Source organism: Apteryx rowi, unplaced genomic scaffold, assembly GCF_003343035.1.
Source record: "Apteryx rowi isolate R43461 unplaced genomic scaffold, aptRow1 scaffold_136, whole genome shotgun sequence".
NCBI lineage: Eukaryota > Metazoa > Chordata > Aves > Apterygiformes > Apterygidae > Apteryx > Apteryx rowi.
The window spans coordinates 1,183,453-1,202,155 of NW_020447597.1; the positions used below are offsets into that span (position 1 = coordinate 1,183,453).

At 40.4% G+C, this 18,703-nt stretch overlaps 1 protein-coding gene across 4 annotated transcripts in view; it reads right to left on the reverse strand.

The window, feature by feature from the left end:
* Window positions 1-18,703, reverse strand: part of TG (thyroglobulin) — a 166,037-nt gene that overhangs the window by 79,535 nt on the left and 67,799 nt on the right. For 3 of the 4 annotated variants that reach the window (XM_026057056.1, XM_026057058.1, XM_026057060.1), the window contains exons 35-38: window positions 17,360-17,425; window positions 5,066-5,200; window positions 3,794-3,958; window positions 1,817-2,039 (exon numbers count right to left, since the gene is read on the reverse strand). In XM_026057056.1, the coding sequence (XP_025912841.1) occupies window positions 1,817-2,039; window positions 3,794-3,958; window positions 5,066-5,200; window positions 17,360-17,425 (589 nt within the window). The remainder of the gene's footprint in view (window positions 1-1,816; window positions 2,040-3,793; window positions 3,959-5,065; window positions 5,201-17,359; window positions 17,426-18,703) is intronic. The other variant, XM_026057059.1, reaches the window with a different exon arrangement.

The following is an 18,703-nucleotide window of genomic DNA, read 5'->3' on the forward strand; positions in this document are numbered from 1 at the left end:
GCACACACAAAGAACTGATGGTATTAGTGGGTTAACTTTACACCACTGTGCACCTGAGGAAACAAGCGGCCACGTCTCACCAGATGCCTCCAACATACATCAGCCTGTGTGGCTAATGCGGTTACGCAGTTAACACACCCATGACTCAGGTGCAACCTGGAGCATGAGGCCACCAAAGGGCAAATGCTCTTTTAAGTCCCCAAGACAACAGCATGTCTCTTTTAACTCAGTTCTTCACAGGCTTTGCTAGAAATTTGTGGTGACAAATCCCAAATAATGGAGTTTCACCCTCAGGGTGTGTTTCCACAGAAGCTGGTGGTGATCAAAGTCAGGGCTGCAGGGTGCCAGTCTCCCACCTCTCCTTGCAAAAATCTAGCATATCCTCAAGCAGGTGGCCTTTTGGTCAGATCAGCTAGCTATCTCTCGCTCTTCACAGGTGTGCAGACAGCACTGTGTCCATGAGGACTGCACGGCCAGCTGTAGCTGGGAGGAGCACATGATCTCAGTAGATCACAGAACAGTATTAACTGCCTTGGAAGTACGTGAGTCACCAAATCTCAGCTCTCAACCCTAATTTCTAGAGATCCACCTGAAGAAGTTTCAGCAAGTCCTACCACCTGGTTCTCTCGTTTTCACTGTTCTTCATCTTCAATCTCCTGTTTCTTGTTTCTATCACTTTTTTTTCCCCCTTGCCATTCTTCACAACTGCTAGGAAGTGATCTGTTTTTTACTCATAGGAATGTGATCAGGTTATCTCTCATATCAACTTCCTGTGTATGTGTGCAGCATTGCTCACTCAGACTGGTTTTGTGTGTATTTTTTTTTTCCTGTGACATGGAGTAGGGGTCCACCACGAGAAAGACCCTAGAAAAAGTACTCTCACATCTTCATTCTTGTTGTTGCTGTATTTCTACTTACTGATAAAAACAAAAAACCCACTGTCCTGACATATTCCACGGCACAGATATTCTACGTAGTCTCATCAGAATCTTCTTTTCTTTAATTAAGGAATATATATTCATAACTTCCCATTTTGATTCTCCATTTCAACTGGAAATTAGACTTGTATCACAAGCCTAAATGAAACACTGCAAACGTGCACAAAGGCAATGGTCACAGAGTCCATCCAGCCTAAGCTCACTGAACACAATGCTGTCTACACATATCTGCAGAGTCAAAGCCAGCCAAAAGGAAACATTTGACACAGGGATTTAGGAGGAATTTAGCCCATTTGGTAATACAGTCCCTAGCGCTTGTTTCTTCTTAATGCATTACCAAGAATGTTTGGAACTTTTGTATTTTTCTCCAAGTCATTTATTAAAATACTTTCATTTTAAGAGTTTCTGGACAGAAAAGACTATTTGGGTCCTTCAGCCTGACCTCCTAGACCATAAAAGGCAGAAGATTTCTGTAGAATGCCCATAGTTTCTGGTTAAATCAGAATTAAAGCATCTCTGTTTCATTCAATATTCCATTAATTTATGCCTCAGCAGAGGAAAAATGTATTTGTATAAATATTATAAGTATGCGTACAAATATTTAGAATTAAAATGGATTGACAGTAGATGGTATGTGGGGAGTACACATAAATTCAAGGCAACGTACTGGAAGTTTTTTTCATGACGTACTGGCAGGCATTAGTTCTTAGACAGAGGAGTGATTCTTTTTCCTAAATAAAGTCCCAAGCCTGCATTTATCTGTATGCTATAGGTTCTTTTGCAAGTAAGGACATGAATATCTTGGTCATCACTCTGGCTACTTTCAAACACCTGTAAGAAACAAACAGTTCTTTCAGATGATCAACGGACTTTCTTACCGAGACGCAGTAGCGTTCCAGGTTTCCACCCAAGCAAATGGCTCTGGAGGACTAAACCGTCTCTCTGCRAGTGGAGGAGCTGCATATGGAATCCCAAGGAACTGACGGACGTTTCTCCACTCCGAGCCAATGTGGATTACTTGGGATCTGCCTATCAAATCTCCATRGGATGGAATGTACACGGATGAGGTTAAATCAGATTCAGAAGTGGGTAGGAATAAATCTGTTATAAAGGGAGGGAAAAAAGGAAAAATAATGTGTTTTAAGTTAGTATCATTTCAAAAATGCTTTCAGAAATGAAAATTAATCCTACTTTTATTTAATTCACTTTGGTAAATGGGACATAGATAAGTCTGTGTTATCCTCTCCCTATAAAATATTTCATGCAGTGCTAGATATTAGCTAGTGGAATAGATAAATAACTAATACTTTCCAAACCTTTACCCTAACATTTCTTCCAGTAAGACATCACACAAGAATATGAGCACTCCTAGAAGGTGGCAGAGCTATCTTCRGAGCCTTCCCCTTGACTAGAGAAGACAAAATACAAAACCTTAAAATATTTATAGCAGGTCAGAGAGAGGGAAGGTAACTATATAGCTTATTGGTTTGGATTTTCACCAGGAAAAACTTGTGCTTCAGTCCCTGTTCCATAATGACTATTTTATTATGTTATATGATTCTGAACAGCTTCAACAGGACACCATGAATACCAGCTATATCCAAATTCCCTACAGTCCCATGCAGGGTTACCAGAGGACCTCCATCACTATCTCTTGCCTTACATTGTGCTTGTGAGCACTGCCATTTACTTCTGCAGAACTTATGCCCAGTATCTAAACTTTGGATCAAACATAATTGCTATCTGAAATTTAACTTTTTGCTGCCAGAAAATTCCAAAATATTATGGTTTTAGCTTGATCGAAAATCTTTTATATAATGATTATCTGAACCATTGGCCAAACTAAAGAAAGGATTTTTTTTTTTTTTTTTTTTTTTAATAATGCCTTACTTTAAACCAGAGCTAAGTGATATCTGGTACTACTCCACTATTAAAATAGAATTTATTTAACCAAATTCTAAGTCATGTGACCCAAAAGAAAGCCATTCATGACTATCTAAACACCCAGTCTTCCTTTAAGCTCATAGTCTGTGATTTTGCTTTATTTGATAATAATAAACTCCTTTTTCTTTCAGCAAGTTCAGACCTAGAAGTTTTTCCACTGATTTCCAGTTCTTCACAGAAACCTCAGTGAATAGGAAAGGAAATATTCCTTTTTTTCCCTCCATTATTGTTATCTAGTTTCTAATTACTTTAATAAACTGGAAGAAAAGTCATCAGTGTTAAACCAAAAGAAAGCAGCGTTTTTAAAAAAAAAAAACAAACAAGAAAAAACAACATACTTAGAATTCCAAATAAGTGCATAGTTAAACAGAATTTTTAGCTATCTACAAAACTTCTATTTCTCCCTTAAGTCATTTTGAGCTTTTCAAAAATATTAAATGATTTCAGAGGCTTCACCGATGGTCCTTGAAACTTTCAATTGACAGTGGGTTTTTAACAGGCCTTGTGTTAGTCACAGACTTGAAAGGGAAGGACATACAGGAACAGAACTACTGGAGATGGAGAGGAAGGAGCTGGACTTTCATTAATGTGGTTTTTGTTTATTTATTTATTTTTTATTTTTTAACCATTCTGCACTTTGCAAAGTGTCTTTTGCAGACCAAACTTCCTGTATGATACTGCTTCAATGCAAGATCATAATATGGTACTTTTGATAAAAAAAAAGTATTTGGGGACATTTTCACATCCTGCTTAGCTCTAACTCCACTGAGACTGCAATGGATAATTGTCTAGGAGACATCCACGTTGGTTTATGTCTGCTGAGTATTTCCTCACTCTCCCATTGATGAGAATGGTGCACAGGCCACCACATTTGAGWTTCTTCTTCCACGACCCCCTTAACCTGCTCTTACCTTGTTTCCTATATACATATGTAGCTGGTTCTTTGAGTAAAATCTGACATCTGTGCCCTTGCAGGCCATATGTGCATATCTGTGTATCCGGGTAAAAAAGGCATCTTATTGCCGATGGCTGGATTTCCAAGGTAACCACTGTACATGACTGATTCTTTGAACAAGCTGTGAGGCAAAACAAAGAATAGAAGCAGATAAAATTTGTTTTCAAAATATTTTGTATGATGTTATGAGATACTTAAAAGAAAGGTTTTGCAGGTCAAGTATCAAAGATATCCTTATCTATAAAGCAGAATATTCAGACACAAATGTCCTCAAATTTCCAGAAGTTTCTCCAAAACCGCCAAAAGACAAAAGGCACATTGCCTTTGGAACTGAAAGAGATAGCTATAGAACTGGTATCATACATTATAGGAGAAGAAAAACGTCTTCCAGTGAAGTACTGAGGACCTCAGCAGAATTCAAACAGCCCACAGGGAGAAAAGCGAACATCTCGCTCATCCCACTTTGCACTCAGAGGTTGGCATCCAACATTTCTCCTTTTAAAAAGGTCCCTCAAACAGTTTTAGGAAGAGGTAGGGGTGTGTGTGTGTGTGTGTGTGTGTATGTCAATTTTCTGAAGAAAGTAGGACCATTCCAAGGATCATCTTCTGCAGAAGGTGGGAGCAATGACTTGACTTTTGCTTATTTCTACTCCTTTAGGAATTTGAGGATTTGACATTCATATGAAGCTAATGAAGGACCATTTTGATGCAGTCTAGTCAGATTCCTGATTAAAGAGATTGCCTTTGTTGGTACTATAACCCAACTCYTGCTACACCCCAGCTCTCAGTGAACCTGCCTTCATGCACCACAGGTATATATTCCTTTAAATGCTAGGTTGTGGTCTCCCATCTGCCTCAGTCTTGTGGGTCCAGCTATATCCCTAAGTAACTCTTAATTGTCCTTTATAAAATAATCCCATCATCCCTTTAAGTATTTGTTACAATGTTTGCCAAATTGCCCAATGCCTGGAGAAGCAAGAAGTTCTGAGCCCTAGATGTGTCAAAATTACCCAACCACTGCACGACACTTCACGTTTTTGTTGGATCCTTCATTAGATAAGCCAATTCAGATCCCTTCTCTCAAATTCAGAAACACTATGATGAAGTTATTTTTAAAGGTAAGTGTATGTATGTTAGAAGGTGGGGGGAGGGCAGGAAGGAACTGCTCTTGGTGTTTCATTCTCACATGTCAGTATATTCTATAAAGCTGTAGAAAAACATTTCTTACCGGATAGACAAAAGTCTCTAGCAGTGGAGAAGTCATTGGATATATCCCTACTAATCTGCACAGCTTCAAAGTCTGAGATGGATGAATCCATGAGTACAGAGGACACATCTAAGGGTTGCCATATATCCAAATACTCTGTAAAATTAAGCATACAGAGATAACCTAAATCATTAAGAACTTCAGAGAAAATTAATACAGAAGGAAAAGCATTGGGAAGCTCCTCCGTAAAAGACTTTCACCTTCCTTTGTATCAACTGAGAATAAATGAAATTTAATATTCAAAGGCTTCTTACTGGGGTGTCCAACGCCATTTTCAGAGGTCACGTAGGGGCAGGTTTACAAAGGTAGTCAGTTACTAAAGAGGTAGATCAGGAACAGCTCCAGCAAGGTTTTATGCACATAAATCCCACTGATTTAAATTAAAGGTATTTGGTCAGAACTTAATACCTAATGATGTTAGAGGACATGGGCCCCAACGCTTGCACAAGAGTGCCTGAGCAGGCAGAGCAGCTAACTCATTTGAAAGCAAGTGGGCATCCTGCAGACATCCAAATCTACATATAAGCCCGACCTTGAGAGACGGGCTGGTGTCCTAAGGCAGGTTTCGTCTCAGCTAGTTTTAGTCACCTGCAAGGTAGGTGTCTGTATCTGAGTTAGTCAGCCTAGACTCCTTTTATTACGGGGGAAACAGACTCTTTTTGGACACAGTTTCTCCACCCTGTTTTAGATGTCTGCTTTAGGACATCCTGGGCTCTATCGGTTACACTGGATAGACCTGCGTGCTGACTGTACAGCGAACCTGATGTGAGTAGATCAGATGGAGATGTCTATGCTGCATACATCTACATTCAGACAGCAAGTCCCAGTCTTACAGCCCGAGCGAAAATGAAACAACAGCTTTTGCACGTGTTATGTTGTATCTTTGCTTCACGTACAAGAAATTCACTGAACACCCACTGAAGCACAGGCAGTTTTCACAGATATATGTATTTTTAAAGGATTATTTTGACCWCTTCAGTTTGACCTTCTAGATAGAATCACATGAAATTCTATGAATCGTTCTAAGGTCAAGAAGCAGCTACGTAATTAAGGTTTATCTCCCGGTTTTATACAAATACATAATATACATACATGTGTGTGTATACATATACACACACCACACGTGTATACACATACTACATGTGTATATATCTATTAACAAACATGCACATTGACTCTAGTWTTCAACATGACTTATTCTTCTGTCCTACAGTGCATGCCCAAAAAGTGCCACATTCTTTTTTCACACACAGATAAAAATATCTGCAGCCTGCTGAGTCCTACATGGGAGCCTGGCATTACCCTCGCTGCATAATTGTCAGGTGAGGATGGAGCTGAGTCAGCTGTTGGCTTACTATTCTTGGCGAACAGATCTTGCCTGTTATTTCAGTTCATTTGCCAAGCAGATGTAAATGTTACGACCATCCATTTCGTTAAGGATTTGTTTTAGTCTTGTGAGAACGGGACAATGTGCAGATAGCCAAAGTTTCCTTCCTCCCCCTCCTCAGGAGAAGACAGCTGTGACCATACCATCCAACACTAAGTCTTAAGCTGAGGTCTGRGGTTCACAGAGTCAGGACTGTGGCATGCCCCCCCTGCAACCTGGAAATCCTGGTGTTGACATACTTTTCCAGTTGAACCAAGACACAAAACAGACCACAGACCAGCCCAGCTGTACCGTTCCTTGGGCAAATAGGCAGGGAACGGCAACAACCAAATTAGATTTTAAAATTACTTTATTCTAAATAATTCACTACATCAACAACACAGGAGAATTGCCACAGCTCAGATCTCTACCTYGATGCTAAAAGGTTGCTACTGTGAGGTAAATCCTTCCCAAGGAAGTGCAAGTGCAAGTGCCTGGCATGGGTTACATCCCAGAGGACAAGCCACAAAACTGAGGAGCTACCACCAATGCCATGGTGGTTACTTTAGCCTCAGAAACTTGGGCAGCTTCTTTGCTCTCACCCTTGCAGAAGATAACACCTGATGGATTCATGGAGTGATGAACCTACCTGCTGTAGGCCATACGCCTTCCCAAACAGCCCAGCCCTAATGCAGCTGCAAACGGGCAGCCAAAAAGCAGCACTGGATTTCACTGGTCCTTTCATCACACTTTGAAATCATATCACTCCTGTTATATATGAGGGAAGTTTTTCCAAGAGATAGAGGCTGAAAGTCTCCAACTATGTGGAAATGAATGTTAAATTGGTCCTGTACTCTTATATGCTAAAAGACCACAAGCTTGCTTCACATGAAGTAGCAAAGTCATCAACACTACACGTAGAGGGACTCTGAACTAGTAAGGGAGCAAAGATCCTGCACTCGGTGCTTGATTTATGCAACARATCTACTGCAATTTATCTTTTGTCTACCCCTTAAGCGCCAACTATTCACTTTGGAGGAATATGGTGTTCTAAGTCATGCGGAAATTCCTACATTTCRTGATGCCAATGATTTCACTATTTTAAATCCATCTAATCTGACCTCACTATATAATTTCTTCATCTAACCTGACAATTTGTGGCATTTATTTAGAAAGATGCTTAAACATGAAATCAAGTCCCTAAGTAATGGAGAATTAACCATTAAGTTTTCTCCAGAGGTCATTTGTCTGCACTATCAAATCYCCACATTTTATTCTTCCAGACTATATCTTGCCAGTTATGTTTTCAATTCATACTTAAATATTCTTTTTTTGAGAAATACATGAACAAGAAAAGAATTTTAGCAACATGCTTTAAACTATGTTTTTACATAAGAGCAATGCTGACATGCTGCACTGTGTCCAGTACTAATAACTGAGGTCCTCTACTGCCGGAATAAGTAATCTGTCTGGGTTCAGACACAAAGCTTCAAATTACTAGTTATGTTCTTTAAAAAAGCACTTTGTCTGGATTCCATTGCAAGACAACAAGTCTGGGTGCATCAGTGGCTTTGGAAGATATTTTCCCTGGACTGAGTCTATTCCCATAGATCCCCTGACTCACCCGATGACCTCGGGTAAATCATATAATTTTCATATCTCTGAGTTCCACCATGTGTCATACATTCATAAGCATTCTTGCTGGGCTAAATTTTACATTGTCAGGAAAAGAATTCAAAACAATTCCACAAAAGCAAAATAAGTTCCTTGGGTTTTAACTACTGACACTTCAAAGAAGAATTTGGCCCTCTMTATGTCTTTCACTAAGGTTTACCATTATTAAAATGTTTTGAAGATGCTCAGATGGAGCTTGTGAGTGCACGCTACCATTATTAGGCACAGGCAATTTGTTCTATGTTTGTTCACAAGCTGCTTGTTTCCAACTTCTATGTTAAAAGATACTTATTTTATTCTGACGACTTCCAGTGCTACCCCCTTTCCAATCTTCTGCCCTGCTGATCCCAGATAAGATAAATGCAGAAACACTAAAGCTCGTTGTGATGGCAGACCAAGTCCCTTTCACCCAGAGCCATCACCACCATGGACAAGGCCAGCTAGCAGTTAGCTGCAAGGAGAGTTTTTTGCCGCTCAGTTGTTTCCTTCCTCCCCTTCTCCCACTCAGCAGTAGATGCAGCAGGTCGCACACACCCACTTCATAGGGGCAAAACAGAATTTTTCCGTGGCTGATCTAAACTTGTCTCATCTAGAAACTGCTCTTACAAGGCACATGGCTTTAGACCGGCACTGCCTTACTGAAAATGCACAGTGCACCTGATGGGCTGGAAGACACTTCTGGTTTATATATAGGTTAGACTCTGCCCTTCCAAACCACATTCTGGCAACTGCTTTTATTGGATAATTATAGTACTCTGAATCCAGCCAGCCCTATAACTTTTATTGCAAAATTATAGATGTGCCATACAGAGAGCTTCTCTCTTCCAGATGTTCTTGTTTGGGTAGGCAAGGTTTGGGACTGGATTTGCAAAAGGGCTCCCACTGGCCTCTCGCTGCACCCACTCAAGTCACAGGATCACAGGACTAGAAGAGATTTCCTGGGGTCACAGAGTCCAGCCTTCCACTATCACAGGCAATTACGTAATAAAATCCCTTTCATAAGGTCAGCAAAAGTTTCATCGTTGATTCTAGTGGAAGCAGAGAGAGGTCAGTTCACTGGAAAATATGACATTTGATGTAAGGAAATAGAGATACAGCAGTGCAATAAAAACAAGTTAGATTTAGAAGAAAATTCATGAAGTGGTTACAGAGGTACATAAATCAGATCTCTGGATCCAGTATGCCTGATTTGTGTTTGAAAGACAGGTTTTTATTTTAATCCTAAAGTTTGTGAGCCATATTTATCATTCCTAAGCCAAGCCAAAAAACATGCTTACAGACTGAATTCATACACTGTTTTACATTCTTAGAATTCAAAGTTCTTTTCAGTCAAGATCATTAACCTGCCTGTATACTGAGTCTCAAAAAAAAAAAAGAAACAAAACAAAAAAACAATACATCATCAAATCAGACTAGATCTGCAGAAAATATACCCTTTCTGAATTATAGTTTCTTCCCATTTTTGTCAATCCACTGAGATTCGAATAATCCAAAATGAGCCATTTTCTTAAGCCTAACACATAATAACTATAATCACACCTCCAGGACAAACATKTCTCAAACTAACAAACATGTCATTTACAGCCTTTAGCACTGAGTAACCTTACCGTGCTGATGTGAAATACAAGCTTCCTGCCTCCTTCAGTCGTGCCAATTATAGTAAATTGTATAGAACAATAATATAAATGTACCAGATGTTTATCCAGGTTTAAAATAARCTGKTTTTTGTTGTTGTTGTTTTTTAATAGGTTAAAATCCTCCTCTTTACAAACAGGATAAAAAGCAGACTTAAGACCAAGGAGAGGTTCCACAGCAGAGGTCCTGCATGCTGTACACGGGGCACTGTAGATCAGTACCTGTAGCTTAGCCACAATCAAGTGCATCAAAAAATTGATGAAAAACTCTGTCTTTGTTTCACAAAAACTCTCTGATGCACCCCCAGTATTGGGGGAAGCATGAGAACAAATGATATACTATTTATCAGCACACTCAGCTACAYGAGCAACACAGGAAAATGTACTTTGTAGAACGAGCTGCTACTTTCATAGCATCCCATTTCTGACTTTACATCAAGCTGCTCCTGGAAAGCCTCCCAATCTCTTCTCCCAGGCCTATTAGCATGACAAGAAACTTTTTCTAAACCAGTCTCAGAAGCCTTCAGGCAAGACAAGTTTGTGGGCAGGCGAGCCCAGGGCAAGGCTCTTTTTTGGCAAGTCCATATCCCAAAGGATAATATCCACTTTGCCAAGCCTTCAGCCTCCACTCCAGTACTCCATTGCATGTTGGTGGGATATGAGCATGTTTGTGGTCTCAAGAGAGCCATGGGGAAGGYGAGAAAGGACACCAGGTACTCCTTCCCCCCCAACTTTGTACTGTCCTCTATCACCTCACTCAGGTTGGTCAGGAGCTGGATGAAGGGCTTCCTCAGCTGACCACAAGCTGCAGCACCTGTATATTACCATAAGCATCTCTGTTGTGACTGGAAACACCATGTACTGAGATAGCCTGATGGAAAATTTTTTGACAAGTAGGAAAAATCCCACAGCCATTGCTCAGACCTGCTGCAGGGGAAGGACTATAATCATTAGAGGATCACAGAACGCAGAAACAAGAAGGGCCTAACAGATCATTTCATCCATGGTTTCTCAATAAATGACTTGATTTTGGACAGAGCAGGAGCTGACCCCATAAGATTCCTCAACACGTTTCTATCTACAATCTACAGTCACATACAGAGGCCACAATGTCTACCAGCAGTTGCCAAATCTAAGAAAGGCAGCTATATCCTATCTAAAAATTAAGAACCTGAAGACAGACAAATGCTGATTAAAGTCTGGATAATTACTATACACAATTCATCAATCTCACAATAAAGTGTAAACACTCAAGGTACACAGTGTTACTCCTCCCTTCCATATACCTGGAATATTTCCAGGCTCTCCATTTCACTCTAAGCACACGTACTCCTTTCAAAAAGCCAGGTGAGATGCTTCACAGATTCTTTTACTTTTTTAGTCTTAATTGTAAGGACATAAAAACTTCCACAGCTCAAATCCTAGTACACAAACTGTCTGAATAACAGTACAAYACAACAGCAAAATACCAAGGAACAAAGAATTTCTCATGCAAAAACATTTCCTATCTTCTTGTGTCTTAACTGTCTGCAGAAAGCTGTATCTCAAAAATAATTATAGGTCCTGACTATTTCCCTTTTTACACTACCATTCCTCCATATTCTCGGAACTTAGTGGAGTCATTATTTACACACCAGCATAAGTAAATCAARCTACAGCATGGCTCTATTCAGCATTTTTAACACGGGAAGTCTTGAAATAACAGCTGTGCTCCCATCTTTAAATGTCACAAGGCATACCTGAAACCTGTCACAGATGGTTCCACACTTGTCGTCACCACAGTATATTAACTCCTTCAGGGGAAAAAATGCTCCAGATGAAACAAGTAGGACTTTCCCTATATGTTCAATGTGTCTATTTTTCATGCATTATTTTTTCAGCTAACAAAATCTACGGGGAAGTCATCACAGAAAAATAGGAATGTGCTCTGATCCTTATGATAGAAAAAACAAATAAGGGCTGAAAACTACATTCAGTTAAATGCACTAGCGATCAGTGACCAAGAAAATCTCTCCTACAGAGTATATCCTGGTATCAAAAAGGATTTGGGGAAGAAGAAAAAAAAAAAAAGCAAAGGAAGATTAAGCAATTACAAAACAAAAAGAATTTGGCCAAAAGGCATGAACTGCAGCATGCAGCTCTTTGCCCTTGTGACCTGCAGCCTTTACAGAGCACCTAATTCCCCCTTTGCAGGCTAACGGAGCATCTAATGAGTGATCAAATCATCTAGCAAGGCTGCTTGTCAGGCGAGTAACCAGGGGAATGCAAGTAGCAGGGAGCTTTGGACTGGGGAAAGGGGTCCCAGGGCTAACGCGGGCTGCTGTGGAAATAATCTGGCAGCAGGCAACAAACAGGGAAGACCTCATGCCTTCTCTTTTTTGTGTTTCTCCTGAGACTAGTCTGGCATGGGGAAAGGGCTTTGCTCTATTTCCCTGGTGGCTGTGTGCTGCTCTATGACAAAGCATGAAAAGATGTTTCTATTGAAAAATTACTTTTGCCCTTGCAGATTCAAAAGCCAAGAGGTTTTATGAGGATCTCTGCTCACGAACAGCTTCACAAACCCAGAGCAGGCAATTGAAGGAAATCAAATACATATTCTTAAGTTATTTAGGGGGAGTTTCAGGGAAAGAACATCCAAGAAATAATCTGAGTGAGTCTGAAAAATCTGGTCTCAACTTTCACCTTTTAAAAGTATAGCGACAGTGATGGAACTCCCCATTGTATGCAAGGGGATGAAGTGGGGTGGAACGTGCCTTGCAAGCCCTCAGCTCTGAGGACTTCTGCTTTCAGTCTGATACTAGGATAAATGAAATAATTCTAACTGTCTCTTTCTAACTTTGGGCAGTTAAGGGAGGATTGCACATCTAAGCTTAAAACAAACAAACAACAGTGAGACCCTGAGCTTAACGCAAAAGTGAGACAAATTCAGACCTGCTGACAGTCCAAAGACGATTTAGTAGGGGGAGAGCTGACTTTGTTGCAGAACAAACTGACACACAGAAAGCTTTCTGAGCCATAAAATTACCTTTTTAAGAGTGTTCTCCAGCCTGGTTGTTTATGGTAAAAATGAAGAATTTTTACAATTTATAAAAATAATGTCACTTTATCATCTCCAGGGCAGGGGGATTCTACTGATACTTCAGAGAGGCTGAAATCTGATCTGATCCTTCCATAAGGGTTGGGAAGGTGAAGCTGGTATTAAACAAACTGGCTTTTTGCAGGGTGTCCAGCATTCCTCAAAAAGAACCTGCTTCTTATAACTACATATACACACTGACAAGATTCGCCTGAGCCTTTTCTTCTCCAGGCTATACAATCCTAGCACTCTCAGCCTCTCCTCATATAAGAGATGCTCTAATGTCTTAATCATCTTCATGGCCCTTCGCTGGACTCACTCCAATAAATCTGTTTCTCTTGCACTGGGGAGCCCAGCACTGAGCACAGCACTCCAGATGGGCCTCACCAGTGCTGAGTGGAGGAGAAGGATCACCTCCCTCAACTTGCTGGCAGTGCTCTGCCTAATGCAGCCCAGGATGCTGTTAGCCTGCTTTGCCATAAGGGCACATTTGGCTCATGTCAACCTTCTGCCCACTCCACCCCCCCCCCCCCMGATTCCCCAAATCCTTCTCTGCAAAGCTGCTCTCCAGGCAGTCAGACCCCATCCTGTACTGGTGCATGGGGTTACCCCTCCCCAGCTGCAGGACTCTGCCCTTCCCTTTACTGAAATTCATGAGGTTCCTCTCTGCCCATTTCTCCAGCCTGTCGAGTTCCCTCTGAATGGCAGCACATGGCAGTGATTTATCAGCCACTCCACCCAGCTTTGTATTGGCTGCAAACTTGCTGAGGCTCCACTTTGCCCCTTCGTTGAGGTCATTAATGAAGATGTTAAATCATTTTGGCCCCAGTATCAACCCTGCAGGCACCACTAGGGACTGGCCTCCAGCTGGGCTTCRTGCTGCTGATAACACTTTGASCCTGCAGTTCAGGTAGTATTTAGTCCACCTCACTGTCCATTTATCTAATCCATACTTCATCAGTTTGGCTACGAGGATATTATAGGAGATCGTGTCAAAAACCTCAATAAAGTCAAGATAAACAATGGCCAGTGCTCTCCCCTCATCCACCAAGACAGTCACCTCATTGTAGAAGATTGGTCAGACATGATTTTCCCTTCATAAAYCCATGCTGACTACTCCCAGTCACCTTCTTGTCCTTAATATCGCTGGAAATGGTTTCCAGGAGGATTTGCTCCATCACCTTCCCAGGGAATGAGGTGAGACTGACAGACTATAGTTCCCCAGATCCTCCTTCTTGAAAGCATCAGTTAGAGATGCTTTCTTCCACTCCTCAGAAACCTCACCCAATCACCACCTTTCAAAGATAACTCACCACTTGTGGATGTATCCTACCAGGGCCCATGGACTTGTACTTCYAGTTTGTTTAAACTTTCTCTAACCTCCTCCTCCTCGGGTAAGTCTTCCTTGCTCTGGACTTTCCCTCTGGTCTCAGGGACCTGAGATTCCTGAACATTGGTCTTACCAGTAAAGACTGAGGCCTTTTGCATGCCCTTTGTCATCACAGCAGGCCCCACATTTTCCCTAGTCTTCCTTTTGTCGCTGAAAGACCTGTAGAAGTCCTTCTTGTTGAGGCTATTTTGTTCTATGGTCCTACATGCCTTTACTCTCCCTATCAAGAAGATGCCATGTGAAACAAGAGAAGCATCTACTTCACATGAGACTGAAAATAATCATGGTTACTTTCCTTCTCACTCACTGATTTGTTCTACAAACTTGGACCAGCTAACAAGGCCTACGCGTTTAGAAGAGTCTGCTAATTTGGATTTCTTCACAATGTGTCGGGGGGCTGGAAATGCCACAGACCTGGAATGGAGGAGTGCGCTGTACCCCAACTCTGAATGGGATGAAGCAGAGTGCGGGGCGCTCTGCACTGAGCGTTTCAAGTTAGCATTTCAGCTAGAAAATGAAGCCGTCAAATGCAGTCAAACACAGCTGTATTAAAATACAGGCCTTAACTGTGCTCCAGTAAGCTCAGACTCTAGAGCGGACATTACATTAACTTCAGTATTTCACCAAACCTTCTGGTAAAATATTCAAATTTAAGCATTTCTTTCATCTTCTGATGGAAAGTTCTATATACGCATACACACACACCCGCACATATATATATATATATATATATATACGCATTTACACACACACACAAAAATGCCCTTTAGATAGTGACATTTTCTCACACTCACCACCTGGCTACCACAAGAATCACTACATTTTTTTTTTCCCCCTTGTACAAACAATACCACAACGCAGCAGCTTCAATCACCGCTAAGTTTTATATGATGCCCAGTGCAAAAAAGAAGAAGAAGAAAAAAAAAAGCTGTAGCATATATAATATATATGATCATAAAGAGTTTGGAAGCAATGTTTGGTAATTCTGCTATCAAAATGAGGCAGCATGTAAGGACAGATGGTGCCCAGATGCATTTTGAATGCAGCGCTGCACACGTCGGTGATAGAGAAACAAAGAACACAATGAGTAAAAGCGCTGGTACKAGTCTGACATCCAGACTGGCTGCCCTTCGTAATTCAGCGACTTCTCCAGTCTATTCTCCTCAGAACAACTGCTCTAACCCAGAATCCCGCCTTTTCGTGGGAGGCTCTATTCCCTTGAGCGGTTAACGGGATCCTTGCAAGACTGCTCTGCATTCGGAAAGATGACTGGAAATGGATGCGATTGATGAAAGATTGTTACTAAGGTTAAGATAGGTACCTCACTCACTGTGGCTAAGTTCTGGACAGACTTCAGAGCAAAAAGCATATGACACATAAAAGCCTGATTTCCTTAAGTGTTGCTTAGGTCACTATTTTTCTACACTTAAGAAAGAAGAAAAACATAAAAGGAAGATGACAAAATTAGTACTGGCCTTCACATAGGAAGGAAGAAACCTTAAATGAAGCAGTTTTCTACATTTCATAGGAAAAATAATATGCAAAGGAATAGAATTGCCCAGCCTACATGCTAGCCCACTAGCTCTTTCAGGCATTTCAAAAAACAAACAAAAAAACAACCAGCCAAAAAAAGAAACAACAAACCAAACCACGCACACCCTGCTTACTTATAAGGATATGGAGCTTCCTTCTATTACGTTAAAGTGATTATTATAAAACCATAGATTCTACTAATAAATACAAATTGTCTGAACATAATCTTTGCTAGTGACTGTGGTTAAGAAGATAGTCTGGTTAAGAGTAAACCCTAAATTCAATACTGAAAATGCTTTGCAAATATTAACTACCTCCTGTAAGCTAAGTGGTATTTCATTTAAGGAAAAATACAGAAGCAAGTGGGTTAAAAGACTTGCTCATGATCCACCAGATAATCAAGAGATGGATGAGAATCCTCAATTTTAGAATTCTAACCCAAAGGTGACCACATTATCAGTGCTGCCCTCCCAGACTGAGTTATATAATGACTAGTCAACCTTCTTCCTTTCCGTTACACACGGCATTTACCGGACATGCTACGTATTTACGAAAAAGACACATGAGGGAAGCCTGTAGCTGTTGACAATTTGCATACATTTTTAGGGGGCAACAGACACAAAGCCCTGCAAGATAACAGTTAAGTTTCATTTGTTAAGAGGATCCACCCACTTTTAAATAACGTACATGAGTACTGTAAGATTCATTTACTGCAAGACTGAAATAAATTTTCTTCCTGATAAAAAAATGTCATAGCAAGCTACAGTATCTCTTCAAAAGTGGCACTCAACACATTTCAAACATGATGTTTCTTGTGACTCAGCTCTGAACAGTCCTTCAGATAATATTCTCATCCTTGCAGAAAACCACTAACACTACAGGAGGTAGAATTCATCGTTGTTCTACACCAGTTATATCAGTTACGGTATAAAACTTCATTAATTTCTAGAGGAACTTTGTTTTCTATCGTCTTCCTTTTTATACGCAAAGTTAAGGGGAAAAACAGATTTGCTAAGTTTGACTTTGCATCTCTATTGCGATTGTTTGTATTCAATTGAAAATGTGTTGTCATTCCTTCCGCACAGCAAAATCTGCAGCACATACTGACAAACATTGCTGGTGGTTTGTCTAATCTGACATCCTGCCCCTGACGAGCACCAGATGCTAAAGGGAAGGTGCTAGATACCCCACAGTGGACAATAATGCTGCAACTTGTTATTGGGGAAGTTCCCGTTGACTGATCTTTCCATCACTGGCCATTGCATTTAGATATAAAGAGATATATCTATTTTAAGTCATAACTTGTGACATCTACACTTACAAATGATAAATTTCTCCATCAGTCCTGCCAAATATCCAGCCTCAGTAACCTCTTGTGGCAGTGAGTTTGAGAGAGATTAGGCCAGTGTTACAGCAAATTCTTTAGTTTAAATGATATACAATTAATAAAAAGAACATATGCTGCAATTGAATGAATAAACATGGGATGACACAACCATTTCGTTACAGAGTGACTTGTTAACAACACACACAAAATAGAGGATATTTCCTTTTCTTTGGCTTAATACACAAATACACTTACCATTTTYTGTCCTGAAAGGTAAACTAACAGGTGGACACAGGTTAATCATGGTGTTCTTCAAGTCAGCTAAAAGTAGAAAAGAAACATAAAACATCTGAAAACAATTATGCTTGTAGGTTTAAAATCTAATCTACATTTCATTATTGCCAATATCATTTCTGGGATCTGAAAGTTGCATCTTCTCCCCACAAAAAACCTCAGGCAGGATCTGAGGGTGCTCTGATATTTAGCCCTTTTTGACTGGTATACCAGTACGCCACTCCATGCTTCCCTCAATTTATGCATTTATAAACATTCCTAYGAGCACTCTTCAACATGCAAGGGTTTTTTTGTTTTTTTTTTTTTAATAAATATGAACAGCTCATTTCAGTAGTTCTACTTTTTTTTGGGGGGGGGGGGCGGGGGGGGTTCCCTCCCCTTCACCATGCCCCAGTCTATATTTGGTCTCCTATATCACGAGAGACATAAGACTTACTCTGCTTCCTGATAAGGAAACTGGAATTTCTCAATCGGAGAGTTAAAAACAAGATAGTTTCCAGTAGGAAACTTTTCAAAGTAAGATTAAAAAAACCTTCCATATTTTCACACATGAAAGTCCTCAATTGCTAATGTTTCCCTTGAACATTAGGTATGCTTTGTATTTTTAAGATTACAGATAAGAAGTTTCCCTCACGCGTTCATATTTTGTAAAACACTTTGGTTAATTAAATCAGTTATAAATCATCTACTGAGACAAAAGTAAATTATCATCCAGTAAAAGCTGAAGACAAATCATATTCTTTGTCCACTTCTTCCACTTCATACTGCCGATGTACGTAGACAATAATAATTTTTATAACTCAAGAGTTTAACTGTTTACATTGGCAGAAGTGAAGAATTAGGGCAATCCAGATCTCTTAAAAATATTACTATATGATCTTCACTGACTGAACTGCAACCATGCCTATACGCACCAAGTCAAATTGTTAGCGAGCASAGTTGTGCAGCAGACAGCTCACAAGACAGTTTAATATATCACGAGATGCAGACGCACAAGTCCCTTTTTACAGCAAACGGCTGTGGACCAAAACCGAAGGCCCTGTTTCATGCAAACCTCTCACCAGCTACAGTAAATCCCTTCTTCAGATTTCACTCATTTTCCCTTTCAGGCTCAGACCTTTCATTGTTCCTCTTCCCGGTTCCCAGAGCCACAAGACACCAGCACAACTGATACAAATTTTTATCTACAAATATCTTTATTTGCATAAACATCTGTGCTTGCTGCATGCTATGGTGGAAACACATCTGAAGCTTCCTTACTAGATAAGGAAACATCACCAAGTCTCTCCTCAGACTCCCTCTTTT